Source organism: Pimephales promelas, chromosome 14, assembly GCF_988280905.1.
Source record: "Pimephales promelas chromosome 14, fPimPro1.hap1.1, whole genome shotgun sequence".
NCBI classification, from domain to species: domain Eukaryota; kingdom Metazoa; phylum Chordata; class Actinopteri; order Cypriniformes; family Leuciscidae; genus Pimephales; species Pimephales promelas.
The window spans coordinates 4,872,214-4,890,318 of NC_142782.1; the positions used below are offsets into that span (position 1 = coordinate 4,872,214).

At 38.7% G+C, this 18,105-nt stretch overlaps 1 protein-coding gene across 1 annotated transcript in view; it reads right to left on the bottom strand.

Annotated features, from left to right (window-relative positions):
* bmp1a (bone morphogenetic protein 1a) overlaps positions 1-16,360 on the bottom strand; it is a 115,047-nt gene extending 98,687 nt beyond the window's left edge. The window contains exon 1 of the mRNA XM_089119300.1: positions 16,160-16,360. Within this exon, the coding sequence (XP_088975426.1) occupies positions 16,160-16,304 (145 nt within the window). The 5' untranslated portion in view covers positions 16,305-16,360. The remainder of the gene's footprint in view (positions 1-16,159) is intronic.
* Between the last annotated feature and the right edge of the window lie 1,745 nt (positions 16,361-18,105).

The following is an 18,105-nucleotide window of genomic DNA, read 5'->3' on the forward strand; positions in this document are numbered from 1 at the left end:
CCAATAGGTTCAATTACCAATTGCCCGGGTTACTCCCGGTTCCTCACTCCCGATTGACCAATAGGTTCAGTTACCAATTGCTCGGGTTACTCCCCATTACTCCCGGTTACTCACTCCCGGTTACTCACTCAAGATTGACCAATATGTTCACTCACTCCTGGTTACTCACTCCCGGTTACTCACTCCCGGTTACTCACTCCCGGTTACTCACGATTGACCAATAGGTTCAATTACCAATTGCCCGGGTTACTCCCGGTTACTCACTCCCGATTGACCAATAGGTTCAGTTACCAATTGCTCGGGTTACTCCCCATTACTCCCGGTTACTCACTCCCGGTTACTCACTCAAGATTGACCAATATGTTCACTCACTCCTGGTTACTCACTCCTGGTTACTCACTCCTGGTTACTCAATACCGATTACTCACTCCCGGTTACTCACTCCCGGTTACTCCCGATTGACCAATAGGTTCAATTACCAATTGCCCGGGTTACTCCCGGTTACTCACTCCCGATTGACCAATAGGTTCAGTTACCAATTGCCTGGGTTACTCCCCATTACTCCCGGTTACTCCTGATTGACCAATAGGTTCAATTACTGATTGCCCGGGTTACTCCCCGTTACTCCCGGTTACACACTACCGGTTACTCACGATTGACCAATAGGTTCAATTACCGATTGCCCGGGTAACTCCCCGTTACTCCCGGTTACTCCGTTATGCTTGGTTACGCCCGGTTACCCCCGGTTACAACTGACTACACTCCCGACTACACTACCACAACCTTTTTCTTAACTTGTTTGAAAAAGTAACTATATAAGTAAATATTGTGTTTTAAATTGAAAAAGAATGTATTACTTTACTAGTTACTTTAACTTTAACTAAACTATTAGTACCCCAATATACAATATCTGCCCATCCCAATGAAAAAAAACTGTCTAAAACACCCTGGGGAAAACAAAAACTCATAAAACTCAAAAACACTTTTCATCTATCTTTTGAGTAATTATTTGGTAAAAGTTTCAACATATTTACCAGGTTGGGTCAGTTTGACTGCACGTGCACAATTAAACACACACACACACAAACATGTGCGTGTCTGTGTTAAATGGAAACAGTTGCTGTAGGGTAGCAGGGGGTCAGAACAGTGGCTGCGGTCTTTCTAACCATAACAAACCAATTACTATCTACAAAGAGCTATTGATCCAACCATCAGCCAAACCGCCCTTGTTTTACACACCAATATTAATGACACCAGCGAAAACAGCAATTAATGTCTTCAAGGGCTGTATGACCAATTTTTGCGCTAAATTTTCCGTTTTCATTGTATTCACTGTATCGTTTCGATCTGAATGTGTGAATAACGGCTCCTCTAACCATCCGAACACTTAACCACTCATCACATTAGCATTTTTAAACCTAGTATCCTCAGTGCTCTCCAAACAGTTATGTGCATGTAAACAATCTACAGTTGAATGAACTGCAGTTTAAATACATGCCAAAGGTTACATTATATTTGTTTACCCCCCAAAGTCACCGCTAGAAAGAAGGGATGAATTATTCTGACCTACACAAACATGGCAGAGGTGTCGCTAGCTTAGTGAGCAAATGAACACCCGCTTTTCATGGTCAGTTTGCCTTCTCATTATCGTGGCTAATTAGGTGTGAAAGAGATGATTGGACAGAGTACTCCCAAGGTTTTCTAAATGTTTCACACCAACAACAAAGCATATTGTTCCATCTAATGCATCATACGAGGCTCATCTTTATTTAGAAGACAATGCGCACACTCTTGTGCGGCTAATTAGCTGAAACCTTCAGAGAATGTGGACAGACAAACTCCAGGGACAGGAACCACTAGCACCCAAGCGCTAATAGTAAGCTAATAGTAAGTTGTGGAAGCTACTTTGAAACGGTAGCTAGCCGAGCTACAAGCTACAAACAAAATTGACGGCTTCAATGCGGTTTGCAACTTGTGCTAATGACAGTGAAGCTGTTTAAGGGGCAATTTCTATTAAAATGTGTAATTTAACTCTATAATTGATTTTTTTTTATGTGTGGGAAGATACTTTGTAAAATGTGCTTGTATGGCTAGCTACAGTTTCGAAGTTGCACAAATTCAAAGTTGCACATTTTATGTTGTTAACAACTTTTAGTGTTGCTAAATACTTAAAGTTAAAAACCCTACAAAATAGTTTGAGGGGCAATATATTTTTAAATGTATAATTTAACCATAATATATTTAAAAACTTGTGTGGGAAGCTACTTTGAAACTGCCCCAGATAGCAAACTGACATTGAATCAACGTGGAAATATGACATCGAAACAACGTTGATCTGACATTGTTTTGCTCATCGAATTAACGTTGAACCAACGTCAGACGCGTCATTCTTTCAAAACTAACGGAAAATCAACTTGAAATCAACGCGTTGTTTCAACGTTATGAAAGCAAACCAATTTTCGATTTTCATTTAGCTTTGAAGAATGCCGCGTCTGACGTTGGTTCAACGTTAATTCGATGAGCAAAATCAACGTTGTTTCAATGTCATGAGAGACGTCGTTTCCACGTTGATTCAATGTCAGTTTGCTATCTGGGGCAGCTAGCCTAGCTACAAGCTAAATACAAAATCGACGGCTTCAATGTGGTTTGCCACTTGTGCTAACTACAGTAAAGCTGTTTAAGGGGCAATATCTTTCAAAATATATAAATTAACTCTATAATTGATTTTTTTTAAATGTGTGGGAAGTTGCTTTTTAAAATGTACATGTAGCTTCATTAGCTACAGTTTCGAAGTTACGCAAGTTCAAAGTTGCACATTATATGTTGTTAGCAGCTTTTAGTGTTGCTAAATACTTAAAGTTAAACACCCTACAAAATAGTTTGAGGGGCAATATATTTTTAAATGTATAATTTAACCATATAATATATTTAAAAACTTGTGTGGGAAGCTTGAAACTGCAGCTAGCCTACAAGCTAAATACAAAATCGACGGCTTCAATGCAGTTTGCAACTTGTGCTAACAACAGCGAAGATGTTTGAGGGGCATTATCTATTAAAATATATAATTTAACTCTACAATTGTTTTTTTTTAAATGAGTGGGAAGTTACTTTGTAAAATCGTAGCTTCATTAGCTACAGTTTCGAAGTTACGCAAGTTCAAAGTTGCACATTTTATGTTGTTAGCAATTTTTTGTGTCGCTAAATATATATTTTTAAATGTATAATTTAACTATATAATATAATTTAGAAAAGTTGTGTGGGAAGCTACTTTGAAACTGCAGATAGCTACACATTGATTTTACTCATTTAAATGATGAGTTGTGCATTTGACAGCTTTAGTGTTGCTCGCTCGGGCAAACTAACACCGACGTGAGTGTGGGTAACAGCGCAAAAACGAACCCAAAAGACGCTCACCAACAGCAGCTTGGTGTGTCACAGCCCTTAAACAGCTGAACTATTGTCATGCTAGTAAAAGATCCTAATAGTAGAACCTAAAGAAATCAAGGGCACATTAGAATACAACGGTAGTGCACTTAATGTAACGGCATGGGAAGATATCTGCCGGACATGAACAAAATATTTCTCATAAATCTCGGGCCGAGTGCTAAAATTTGTCGAAACTGAAAGAAAAGTTGACCTGTGACCCAGTGTTAGAGAGTGCCAATAAACACACAATGAAATCTGCTTACCGCACATATAACACCCACAATGCTCTCAAGCCTGCTTAAACACTTCCCAGAGGAAAACATGCCTCACTTTTCAAATCACTTCATTACTCACTGCCTGCTCACATCAGTGCAGCTCACAAAGCACTGTTCACACATATATAAACATCCGTACATGCTCTCGCGCTGGTGTATACACACATGCTGAAGACATCTACAGGGCTCATCTTGTTTGTTGGATCTTGCTGAGCAAATGGAACTTGAACAAATGTGCAAGGCCGGAGGTGGCGAACAGGCTCGTACTGGTGGATTATGTGATGAGCATCTTGACTCTTGAGATGGAAGTTTCTCTCTTTTTCATATTCTTACACATTTGCTTTAGAAGAAAATTGGAAGAGTAGAGTGTTTATTGGCCAATTAATATGCTAGGCCAGACTAGATTTATGTTTCTCGTGAAACTGGTACAATGCTAATTATTATCTAAAATGGTATAAGTTTAAGAAAATGACAATAATATTATTCATGAGTCATGACTCAAAAATGTATATTAGAAGAAAAAAACACTATAATAAAACATTTTTTTAAAAAGTTTGTCAAATCGATTAATCGTATCTAATATAAAAGTTTGTGTTTATATAATGTGTGTGTGTATGTACATAAACAAACTTCTATGTTGGATGGGATTAATGACAATTAAACTGGAAATAAATGCAATCTTCTAGAATTTTTCAAAGAATTCAGTTCACACCTTATGGTGTAAATGAATATTTCAGATTCTGCACTGCACATATTCTTGACTTTAAATTAAAAACATTAAATTAGAAAAGAGTGCAACATAGAAGCATTTTCACAGACTTTTGGACCTCGCTGTACTTGGCAGAGGAGTTTTTGCTGCAGGGCAATGGATTTAGATTGTTCTAACTCATTCAGCAGAAAGTAGCATAGCTTATATATCCCATCTTGGGACAAGAGAAAAGAAACAGGAAGTTGCTCCTTGGCGTAAAAGCACAGTATCACAACATATATAGGTTCTTAGAAATGACAGATGTATGAAAACCAGATGTCCTCCTCTTCCTCATCCTCCTCCTCTGCATGATTGTTCAATGTTCTTACCTCTCTTGACCTTCTCTTATCTGAGTCAAATGTACGAACTCAAGCTGTGTGCTAGCATTCAGCTGGCTCTGAAACACTCATGCTAGCCTCGCTGGAAGGTTAAAACAAAAATCTAATAGCAATGACACACATACTCCGTTTGGACCACATTTATGCTACCTTTATTGTGTGTTTTTTGTTCTTTTTGAAGCTTGAAAAAGTCACTGTAATTGACGGGGGGAGGGGGTGACCTTTAACTATCTCCTTTTGTGCTCAAAGGAAGAAAGAAAGTGGTCATTTATCCCATATCAAATATTTTCAAATGGCACAGCTTTTCCAGTAGCAAGCAACTTTTTCCAAAAAAAAAAAGAGGAGTAGCGTGACAAAAGATCACACTGTATATTAGATTATATTGCACAGCCTTACAACAGAGCAAACTGAGCATTCATCAAACTCTCACTGTACTACTGTAGTATACCCTGTACAGTATTAGTAAATAGTAATAAAAGTAATTTATCAGTACGTTTTCAAATCAGTTATGTAATACATTTTTATTAAATAGTATATTATCTGTTCGTTAGTTTTTGGTGTAATCGGTTCTTATATAGCCCAAAAGCTTGAATAATAGAAACAAACTGATAAATACTCTTTATAATTAGATAATCTGACAACTGTTTCAAATATATTTGCATATATGTAAGAATTTATGTATTAATCGCTTTTTGTATTGCCAATAGCCGTTTCCATCCGCCTATTTTATGTGCATTGTTTCCGGCACATAAAAAAACATTTTAAAGGACAATTGCGAGCTTTTATCTCAGAATTGCAAGATTTAAAGTCAGAAATGTGTGATATAAAGTCAATTCTTGATGAGTTTGACATCTTTTCTCATAATTGTGAGATATAAACTCACAATTGCCAGTTATAAAGTGCAATTCTAAGGGAAAAAGGTGTCTATTTCTTCAGAAATACAGTTGCAATTGCGTGTTATAAAGTCAGTACTGTGAGAGAAAAAAAAACACTCAGAATCATGCAATTCTGAGACGAAAAGTCAGAATTGCGAGATAAAAAGTTGCAATTACCTTTCCATATAGTCGGAAACAAGCTATATACCGACTCCGAAAAACAAGATAACGTTTATTGCGTTTCGCAATGTAGCTCAGTGATGCAACATACAGTGGCCAGTGTTGTAGTACTCGAGACTCGGACTCGGTCTCGAGACCATATTTTAATGGTCTTGGTCTTGTCATGGACTCGTGTGCATTTGGACTTGGAATTGAGTCGTGCTCGAACATTTTTTTTTTAGGACTCGGAATTATTCCCGAGTCCACTCGAGTTCAATTCAAAATATTTTTCATGATTATTAATGTATGTTAATAAAATATTTCTTTAAATTGATTGACACGCCCAGTGATTGGTGATTTTCTAGTGCGCAACTGCGCATGACAAATTGTAATAAAATTACTTTTAACACCACCTACTATGTGGCCTTTTTACCCTAAACTGATCATATTTTTTAAACTGTAAGTAAATTCAGTAAAAAAAAAAAAAAAAAAGGATTTCTTTAAGTAAATAAAAGTAAATTAGGTAATCAACCCTCACTGGTCTCGGTCTCGACTCGGACTCGACCGTCTCTGGTCTCGGACTCGACTCTCTATGGACTCGGTCTTGACTCGGACTCGACTCTCTCTGGCCTTGGTGTCGACTCGGACTCGAGTGAGGTGGTCTCAACTACAACACTGACAGTGGCTTCTCCTTCTTTTCTAAGTGATATTAAGTGAAGTGATGATTTTGTTCTCACTGGATGGAAACGGTGCTTTATTCGCAAATGTTTTGCGTGATATTCCAATTTTGCGCAACTTTGGATGGAAACGTAGCTAATGTGTAAACAGCTTGTGACGAAACTTTAAAAAAAAACAAGACCTTCCCAGACTTATCCTGTGTAGACTGATTTTTGTGTGAAGAACTCTTGATGAGTTCGCAGGAAAAATCCAGAGGATGTGATGTGAGGTTACACGCTCCCGAGAGCCACTCTTCCGTTCAATGACACATGAAATGAATGCTTATACAATGTTCAGGATAACAGCGAAAGAGCCATTCGGTACAGCAATGCAATGGGATTCATTCGAACTATAGTCTGACATGATGTAGTCAGGGTTCAGACGTGCAGCAGGGTGATGTATGGTTCACGCTTTAGCTGCCAGACGGGTCTGAATGTGCCACAGTCACATCAGCTGGCAGACAGACGCAGAAACCCACAGGACTGGGCCATGCTGGCATGCACTGAATGACCTACAGTCTGCAGGCACACTCACCTCACCTCATCTCCTATATCTAGCCCTCGTTTTCTGTGATCCTCACCCAGAGGGCACGAGGGGAAGGAAAGAGAGGAAACCTTTGGCTCGCTTTCAGTTATAAACGTCCAGACGCGGCGGGTTCAACGAACCAATTAGTACACAACAGCGCTAAGAGTGTTTGGGAGAATCCTGAGCTTTTGGAAAAGGTCTTCGTTCTCATTTGTTGTCCTGAGGCCGGATCGTGGAAAAAAATGTTGACAGACAAATGTTACGCAACACGCACAGCTCTCCAATCCCTCTAGGAAAACGACACTGCAGTCGGAGAGGCGTACAGTAATTGTGCGTGACTGCTTCTCATTCATTTTTCATTCCATAAACGGGAGAGTTTATCTAGATGAATGCTCCAAAAGTTCCCGGGAGGGTTTTCAGGTTAGAAATACAGCCTTATATTTTTAAGCAGACAACTTCACTTTTCAATTTCCAGTAGATTCCTATAATACTGAGAAAAATATGTCCTGTAAAAGCCATAATTAAAGGGATAGTTCACCCAAAAATGAAAATAAGCCTGTGATTTACTCACGGGCAACGCAAGTCGACTTACGGCAAAACGGTAACACTTGACGACGTGTGACGTATGGATGTAGGAGTAGCGTAAGCTTTTACGCCTCTCAGAGTTCAAATAAACAGGGCTGGGTATTCGTCATTACGTTGTGGATCAAGTTCAAGGGTTACCCTTTCGACGTAAAATGGCATGAAAAATTCTTTCGTAAAAATCGATGCGTACGGCCGTCTGCCGGAAGCTAGTTATTTTAGTCGATAAAGTTTTAAATACGGATATTTTTCTTACACAAATGCATCACTTCGCTTCAGAAGGCCTTTATTAACCCGCCAGAGCCGTGTGGAGCACTTTAATCATGGATGGATGAGCTTTGATGGAAATATATACAGCCATTCACTGCCATTATAAAGCTTGGATGAGCCAGGACATTTTAATATAACTCTGATTGTATTCGTCTGAAAGAAGAATGTCATATAGACCTAGGATGGCTTGATGGTAAGTAAATCATGGGCTAATTAACATTTTTGGGTGAACTGTCCCTTTAAGACTTTATGTTTTAGTGTTTTTTTTTTTTAAAAAATCTTTATCACAAAGCAAAAGAAGCGGCATGGATCAAAAATCATTTTACTTGAGGGAATATTCCAAGTTCAATAGTTAAGCTCAACCAACAGCATTGTTTATTTTCTTAAAGGAGCCGTATGCAAGATTGTGGCCAAAACTGGTACTGCAATCACTTTCAAATTACTGTAGAGCGGTGTAAATAAGTATTTGAAATGAACATGATTTCTTCATGTCTAGTGACATATCAGGGAAAATGTATGATTCACTGAAATAAATTTCTTGCATACAGCTCCTTTAATTATCTCCTTTCCATCCAGTTTTACACTTTCGCTGCCATGACAATGTAAGGCCTAAAACCCTTAAAAGTTACACTTTTTAACAGAAATAGTAATGCTTTTTTTGTAGGTTTTGTAGTTTTATCTAAATCTAACATTCTTGAACATAGAATATTCGAATCTGTTTCTATGCCACTTGTGTCGCCAAACACAATTGGTTAGCCAACAAAATAGCCCCGCCTCCAATTTCACGCAATTGGTTGAGCCAGTGTTGCTACGCTGGGATGCTCAAATAATGTTTTAATAACAACAGAGAGCCACAAGTGTCTTCCCACTAGCTTACTTAAAGTTGTGCATAATCAGTATAAGAGAGAGAATTTTGACATTGAAAATATTACATCACCATGAATGAGATATAGTGAGATAGTTAACACTCTATTCCGAATACGAGCCTAAAACTACTACATTTCACTCATTTTTCCAACAGATTCTGACTGTGAAATTCTTTGGAATGGTGTGGAATCGCTTGAAAAGTCATTAAATAACCACCAACCCTCCCCATAGAAAAATGAACCATGGGAGAGTATGATGTCACCCGCTGTGCATGTATGACAGTCTCTGCGCTCGGCCAGCCGCTCCAGCTGAACGGTCTGTGCTTGTGGTTTTCCGCGCCAAGCTATGAGACAGACTCTGAAGACGCGGAGAGAAGGAATTCAAGCACCACCACATTTCTTGGTGAGTGGTGCAACAGGGAATCAGGTCAAAGAGTGCTTTATTAAAACCACGCCGGGGAAAGAGAGGGAGAACAACATTTGCCATGTGAGAGCTACAGATGAGTGCAAACTAGCAGTCAGAGCTTTGCGGCCTCTGTGTATATTTGTTGTCTGGTGTATTTCATGGAATGGGATAGTTCACCTAGAAATAAAAAAATTCAGTTCAAAAAGTTCGTAAAGAGATCGTAAAACTATTCCATATGAATTTAGTCCACATTTTCTGAAAAGGCTTTTCTGAATTTCGGCTTTTATTTACATATAAACATTCATCAACTCGCACATCAGTTGTCATAAACGGAAGCTCAAGCATTTTCGCTTGATGTGCGAGAACCAATAAAGGTTCATTCTCGTGTTACGCATCATGTTTGAGCTTCAGCAAGAACCAATGAGGTTTGTTCTCGCGAGTCAAGCGGGTTTGGTTGAGCTTCTGTATGTTCACTGATCAATGTTAATATGCAAACAATAGCTTAAATTCACTCTGTTCATCATATAAAGCGATCGAGTCGCTTCAGAAAATTTTAACTAAATCGCTAAATCGTTTCCGCCACAGAATGAAAAATAAAAAAGGTAATTGCGACTTTATATCTCACAATTCTGAATTTTTTTCTCACAATTGCGAGTTTACGCCTCGCAATTCTGACTTTATCAGAATTGCGAGATGTAAAGTCAGAAATGCGAGATATAACAGTCAGAATTGCGTGTTATAAAGTCAGAATTGTGAGATATAGAGTCGCAATTGCGTATTATAAAGTCAGAACTGCAAGATATAGAGTTGCAATTGTGACTTTTTTCCCCCTTAGAATTGGCCTGATAACTCGCAATTGCAAGTTTAGATATATAAAAGTCAGAATTGTGAGATATAAAGTCAGAATTGCATGATATAAAGTCGCAATTCTGAGAAAAGACGTCAGAATTTCGACATATAAACTCGAAATTATGTGTTATAAAGTCAGAATTGCGATATAAAAAGTCGCACTTCTGTCATTTTTTCTCAGAATTGCGACTTTATATCATGCAATTCTGACTTTTATATCTCGCAAATCTGACTTTATAACATGCAATTGCAACTTTATTTCTCACAATTCTGACTTCATATGTCGCAATTGTGAGATAAAAAGTCACAATTATTAATATTATTATTTTTATTTTTATTCAGTGACGGAAACAAGCTTCCATACATATGGATTGTGTTTCGAAGATGAACGAAAGCCTTACGGGGTTTGGAACATGATGACAGTAAGAAAATGATGTCAGAATTATCATTTTGGGGTAAACTAACTCTTTAAGTCCTATAAAAAAAATATGTGAGAAAAAGGCCTAAATTGAAGTCATTATACATGATAATCTTGCCTCAAAGTGAGTGTAAAGGTTGCACATTCAATCAAAATGGAATTTCGACAAGGAGAAAGTGTAGGGCGGGGACATAGTTCTGTGCATCAGTTTTTGATTGGATGTTGAGATGCAGGTGTGGCACTCAAAGTGGATACAAGTGAAAGCAGGTAAGCTTGAAGCGGCGGGTTTAATCAGATTAAATGATCGGAGAATCCCACGTTTTCAAGGGAACGTCCAGTTTTGACATTTTAAAAATATTGACACGGATTAATGTACATAATAAAAAACGCATTTAGAAAATAGATTCCATGCTATTTCATGCTGACTTTAAAGTGGAGAGTGCACTTAAAGGGGCACTTGGCAACTATTTCAACTTAATAAAACCGTTTAGAAATCATTTGAATAGTTTAATAACCTGTTCTGGAGAAAACGGTGGCTTCCCCTACTCCCCCCAGCGTCCCCAGGCGGAAAACCAACCTTGCAACGTGAGGACTAACGTCCCGATAATTTGCAAATAGAAGTCTCGTGAGAAGCGAGAACGAGCGAAAAAACGCAAACTGCTTTATGGCAATTCGACATGAATCTATGATACTGTGTATGATGTATTACCTACTCGGTAGACATAACTCCACACGATAGAGTTGGCCTGCTCCGATAATAACAGAAGCACACGGGCAGCGGTATAAAGCGGGAGGAGGGCGCCGCAAGCGCAAATGAGTTTCTTTATGACAGTGTTGTGTGAAATATACGCTGTACAGCTGTAGGGGGCGCTGATGAGAACACATTCCACAACAAAAGTGTAAATCAGCGAAGAAGTGACTAGAGTGGCCAAGTGCCCCTTTAATTGTTTTATTGCAAGAATTCGTGGGTCCACTAGGTGGAAACACTCACAGCTTTCAAAATCTAGAGGAAAACGGACAACGCAAATGAAAATAACAAAAGACAAAGGTGGAAACCACAACCATTGATATCTGAGGAGCTCAAAAGGTCTGGTGAATCATCATAAGTGGAACAAATCCAGATGGGCTCATGATCAAAAATGGATATTTTGAAGACTTCAATGCAAGACGTCAAGCAAAAAAAAAAAAAAAAATTTATTTGGATAGTTTACCGAAAAAAGTTAAATCTGTAACTCACCCTGCATGTTCCAAATCGGCTTGACTTTCTTCGGCGGAGCAACAAAAGAAGAACATTTTTGGAAAAGGCCTCCTTGTTTTGGACCCCATTGACTTTCATTGTGTTGACCAAAAAAAAACAGTTCTTCAAAATATCTTCTCTTGTGTTCCACAGAAGAAAGTCAAACATGTTTAAATGAATTGAGGGTGATCATTTGATATTTTTACTATGTCTTAAATATTTGCAATCAATTTCATTTGAATATTTCCCTTAAAAAACGGATTTATGCGAGGAGTGTAATGTAATTCAGGTCAGATATGTGGCGAGTTTTAGCATCATGAATGTTCTCTTTGGATGAAGTGTAAACATTACATCTGTGTTCCTACTCCTCTCTCGTAAACTCAGACCTCTCATCTCACATAATCTCTGCTACAGCTGGGCCGTTTGGGCCCCATCCAGAACCAATCACAAACCCTGTCCTCAGATCTGAGAGGGATGAAGGGTGTGTTGTTTAGAAAGGAGAGTGCTCTCTAAGGTTATAGACATGTTTACAACAGTCCAATCAGGTCCGAGAGCAAGGCACTATGGGTATTGACATCATAGTTAAGGTATTAGGGGTTTTGAAAGATTGGCCAATACTCTGAAAACCAATGTGCTGAGGAAGTTTCACAGACAAAAATTAAGGGCATCGCTTCCACATTGTGATGACCAAACTATTAAACTGCGAAAACATGTTTTTAAAAAAGGAGCTGAACAGCTGTGAATGAACGAATAATCGGTGTATCGCGTCATAACGGCCAGTGAACTCTGACTCACGACATCCAGTGTAAACACATGGCTTCCTTTTTACAAAAAGCTCATGTACCGAATGAACAAACACAAAAATATAGGCACTTTTCTTAGCTAAGCTAAGCTAAGCTAACTCGAATGATAGCGAACAGCCACACACCAAAACAGAATGGCTTTGGCTTGACGTCGCTGGAGTGCCTGAATCAATCACAGAGTGACAGAACAATCTGGGAAGTTAATCCTAGTATGAGATCGACGCCCCCCTGAGCCTTTGCAGGTCAACCAGCCTAATCTGCCTGGAATACCAATTTCAGCTGGTGGGCTGCGTTATTGTCCTATAGCCACTTGTCTGTCTCTCAGAGGGGTGAAAATGTAAAAATGAACAGCCAAGGACCCCATTCAGCTGCAAATGAGGACAAGGAAAAAAGCTAGGCCTGAAAGAGTGAAAAAGAGGAAGATGAAAGAGAGGGAGTTAGGAAGGAGGTGGAGAGGAGTAGCAGACAAGTTAATAGAGACCAAGATCTCGGAGGTTTTACACGTCTCCGGAGTGACCCCTGCGTGAGCTTTAAGAAAGCTGGATTCAATCCATCCACTCACAAACCAGTGAGATGTCAATCCTGCAGGTGGAAAAACAAAGGAAACCCACAAAAGCTGAAAATTACAGTCAATGATCTGTAGAAACCTAAAGCTAAATTAAAGTTTGGTTCCTCGGTTTCATAGCAGATCAGTTGTTTTCTTAAAGTGACAGTTCAACATCCTTTACTCGCTAACATGTTGTTCCAAACCTGTATGGACAGACAAGCACCTAAAATGTTTCATTATTGATCACAGCTCTCAAAATCTACAGTCACGGAAGAGCAAAAACAAACTGGTTTCTCAGAAAACTCTCCTCGTCTGTCATTGGTTGGCTAAAGAGATAATGCCGCCCCAATCTCAACCATTGACGATATTAAGGGCGCTCAAACAAACAGCAATGTTTTTCACCACAGAGTCACAGTGCACTCAAAAAAATATATATTTTGGCTTTAACTTTTCCATAAATTAACTTTTTTCCACGTAACTGGGTTCCGTTATACAAACATAATTTGTTCATGTAACTTCAACATCATGAAATAATTAGTTTTAAGTGACCCAATTAGGCACTGAGCAGAGTGAAATGCACACTGAAGCTGTGTTAAAGTTAAGAGCCCAACTAAAACACACACTGATCACCATAATGGTGACTTGTCTTCAATAATGATCAATCATCCCTCAATTATTCACTTAATTATCTCATTAACTTTAACACTGCTTTAGTGTTCATCACTTAAAAGTACTAAATTCCATTATGTTGATGTTACATTAACAAATTATGTTTGTATAACGTAACCCTGTTGACATCAAAAAGTTCATTTAAGCCAACATATCATTTTTTGGAGCGTGTTTATCTACACTTTTAAAGGAATAGTTCACCTAAAAATGTAAATTCTGTCAATAATTACTTGCTTTTGTTCATCTTCGGAACACAAATGAAGATCTTTTTGATTTCTGTCCCTCCACTGACAGCAGCGCAACTACCACTTTGACGCTTCAAGAGATCGTAAAACTAATCATTTTGGATTGAGCCGTTTCAGAAAATGTGGACCACACTACTGCGATTTCGTTTAAAAACGGAGAGTTTAAACGAATACGATCTCCGTCCACATCAGCGTTTTATCAGCGTATTAGAAACGAACTCCGTCCACATTAAAACGACTGAAAACGCGGATGGTTTTCAGTGCATGGTGTAAACAGTGAATGACGAATCAGGGAAGGGTACGTCATGACTGATAACACCCAATCATAGAGCCAAGCGTCAGCCTCTGCGTCAGCGTTTCTTAAGTTCTCCGTTTTGTATGGTTTTGTCTCGTCCACACTAAAACGCACTTCGGAGATTCAAAACGCAGCTGCAGCGTTTCTAAACTTCTCCATTTTAGGTCTTCGTTTTTCCCGTTTTAGTCTGGACGGGAGGTGCAAACGTAGCAAAAGGTCTCCGTTTTTAAACGAAAACGCAGTAGTGCGGACGGGGCCTAAACCACTCGATTCAAAAGGATTAGTTTTACAATCTCTTTGGGAACTTTTGAAGTGTCAGAGTAGTAGTTGCGCAGCTGTCAATGGAGGGACAGGAATACCTCAGATTTCATTAAAAAGATCTTCAATTGTGTTTCGAAAATGAACGACTTGGGTTTGGAACAACATGAGGTGAGGTTGAGTTTCATTTTTGCGGTGAACTAATCCTTTAAGGGAAATCAACCAAGCAAAAGATTTCTTAAAGCGGTCTCTTAATATTAATGTGGGATTGGAGAGTGTACTTTACCATAAAAAAATTAACACTCGTCACCTAAACATAAAGTTGAGGGAGGCACCTTTAAGAATCCAGAGAAATTTTAAGCACTAGTCAGATGCTGAAAGTTGTTCTTAGAGCCATTCCCTCCTAGTAAACATTTTCAGCTGTGAAACTCAGTAACCTCAAACAACAAAATAAGGGCACTTGCCCTGACAACACGACATGTGAAAATAGTCATTGCCTCTCTTGGGATCCAAAGAATAAATTACTTCCCTAGAGCTACTAAACCGTAATTATATCAAACATAATTGGTTGATTTTAGGTCAAGATAAAGTTATATCCTCAGGAATACGGTACAAGTCTGGTCTAGCCATGAAATTGGGGACATCAGGCAAAGCACTTTTTATAACTTTGGTTGCGTGCAAGATGTCATAGCCTACAGCTATACTGCACTTACTATATTTGCAGTGTATGTGTGCATATTGTTTTCAGTTTCGGTGATTTTACATTTACCTCAAATCATTACCCATTTTTTTCACATTAACAAATATAACCAGATTTATGACCACTTAGCCACTTAGCTACTAAATTAAACAGGCATGCAATAAAGTCATGTGACAGCAAGTTTCACATATTTAAAAAAGTATCCAGTATTAACTCTTAGTTTAGTGGTAGCAATGGGAAAAATAAATAGATCCCCCTACGTCATAAGGCAACTATTGTGATTGATGACGTAGTTCAACTTCTGCAGGAAAATCGAGCCGGCCGGTCACTACGTCATTCAACAGAGTGACATGGCAAAGGGGGGATGTTCCAACACTAAAACGGAGAACACTATCTCAGGAATAATAAATATAGATATAGCAACCCAATCTGCAACTTTTTTGCAAACCATCCCAAAATCCCAATCTCAATGAGAAGTTTCACAAATACTTTTTTTTATAGTAGCCTAATTGCATTTGCACTTGTATAAAAAGTACGCCGCAAAAACTTTTTTAATCTAAATGCACTTGTATTAAAATGTACACAATGTCAATGCTGAATTTCAACCGTGCGCAAATTCTCAAAAACACTTGCTTGTAAACAAACCCCCAAAAAACGAAGGAAAAACTTTTCGGCTGTGAGTGATCTGACAAAAGAAAACACCTCCAGGTAAAGTTTTGTGTTGGATGTCAAACAAATCGCGTAATCTTTCAGACACCGTTGTGTCAACAACAAGTACACTTTGCGCAAAGTATTTGTGTGTTTATTGCCGCCGTGGATCGCGTGTTTATTTTGCGCGGCTCCGCTGTCATCTACAGTTTATAGTTCGCACAATCTCAAATCAGCATTACGTGGCTCGCGCGAACGCTTGCATCTATCAAAGCAATGTAAACAAATGTCTTTCGTGCTCACCAGCTTTGCAGGGATCTTTATAGTCGATCACATCTGATGGGCTGCTGGTCTCCACATAGAAGCCGGGCTCAATCGCGTCCAGATCGAGCGCTGCGAGCGCGGCGAAGCTGGAGAGCAGGAACACACACCTCGCTGCGAGCTCCATGACCGGGCTAGTGGAGCAGGATAGAGGTACAGGCGAGACAGATCATCGGCGGAGGAAAAATGGGAGGTTTTAGGGGAAATGAGATCTCTCTCGAGGGCGGGTTTAAGCGCGGCTCTGCCTCCACACGCGCACACACACACACACACACATTGTGTTCCCATAGCGGTGAAGTGATTTGTGCAGCTGGGCTGTGTGCCAGTGCATAGGTTACAAACTTTACAGGAGAGAGGTGTTGGTGTTTCTCACACTGGGTTGTGACATGCCTCTGTGTGCCGAGTTCCAGGTGTATAACGTTACGTTGCTCTATGTTGCGCTTCTAGTGTGTGTGTGTGTTGTGGTGTCTCCGTATAACTGCGTAGAGTCTGTGTTTTGTTCCCTGAGAGCTCTCTGTTTGCTGTGAGTGCACTGTGTAGCCTATGCCATCCAAATCAGCAATACAACCCTTACAGTTAGCCTAATATAAGTCTCAGGTGTCCCCAGAATGTGTCTGTGAAGCTCAAAATAGTCCACAGATAATTTATTATTCCTGGTTTTGTCAAATCAGATATATAAGTGTGTGAGCAATAAGGTACGAGAGGCTGTGCTGTATCGTGAATAAGTAACGGCTGAAGGGCGTTGAGGCACGGCGTTCAGCCGCTACTTTTTCACGATACGGCACTTGCCTCGATTACCTTATTGCTTTTATAAAATGGTTACCACACAATAAAAATATTAAAGTAAAAAAAAAATGTATTAGTGCAACTTTCATGAAGTAGTAAGTCAAAAGCCTTCCTTCCGCTAGAAAAAAAATAGTCCCTAACCGTGAACAGGGACAAGTGTGTAATATGCATGAAACCTCAATTAAAAACAACAAAAGAAAGAACTGCTGTGTTGCGCAGTGATACATAGAACCTTTGGGTGAAGCGGTCATAGCTGTGTTTTATCCTGAATGTGTTTATCCTGAATAGGTAATGCACAGCTGACCAATCAGAACCAAGGAACTAACCATTATATGATATACACGCATATTATGTAAACAAATTTTATGTTAGAAGTTATTTATTTTAGTACATTATAGATGTTATAAATTGCGATTAATCGACACTATAGGCCCCACCTTGTTGTAAATGCGCATTTTTTAGTTGAAGCAAAAGCATGCTGTTTTCCTGCATGTATCTTCAATTGCAAATGAGCTGCTACTGTGGTGCAGCTCATTTGCACAATTATCAATTGAAAAATAAAAAATAAATTTTTAGGAAAATATCAGGAAATAAAATATCAAATTAAAATATTAGGAATTAAAATTTTCCTGATATTTTCCTTTTGCAACATGGGTTATTTTATTATGAATATTAATTCACATAGCCTAATGTGAAAAAAACATTGACTATATGAAATCTGAGTTTACTTGTGGCTATATCTATCATAGGCAAGAAATTATAGACGATTCAAAGCAAATATTTTAAATGAAAATGTGTTTTTGATGTTGAATATATTCTACTTTTGACTAATAAATATAGGCTTAGCCGCACAATTCCGGATAAATTGAGAAATTAAGAACCACCATTTTTTGATTTCATGATTCTAACAAACTAAAGAAATTTACTGGAAGTTCTGACAAAATGTTAACTGCTGCAGTCTATTTAAAAACGTTTAATTAATTTGAATGAATTTTTTTAAAGTCGGTTTGGAATGATTCAATGACTCACTCATGATACTTCACTTGTTTCATTACTGGATGAATCAGTGATTTTTAACAAATCTATTGAATGATTGATTCAATGACTAACACATTTGAACAGTCACTTGTCGCCACCTAGTG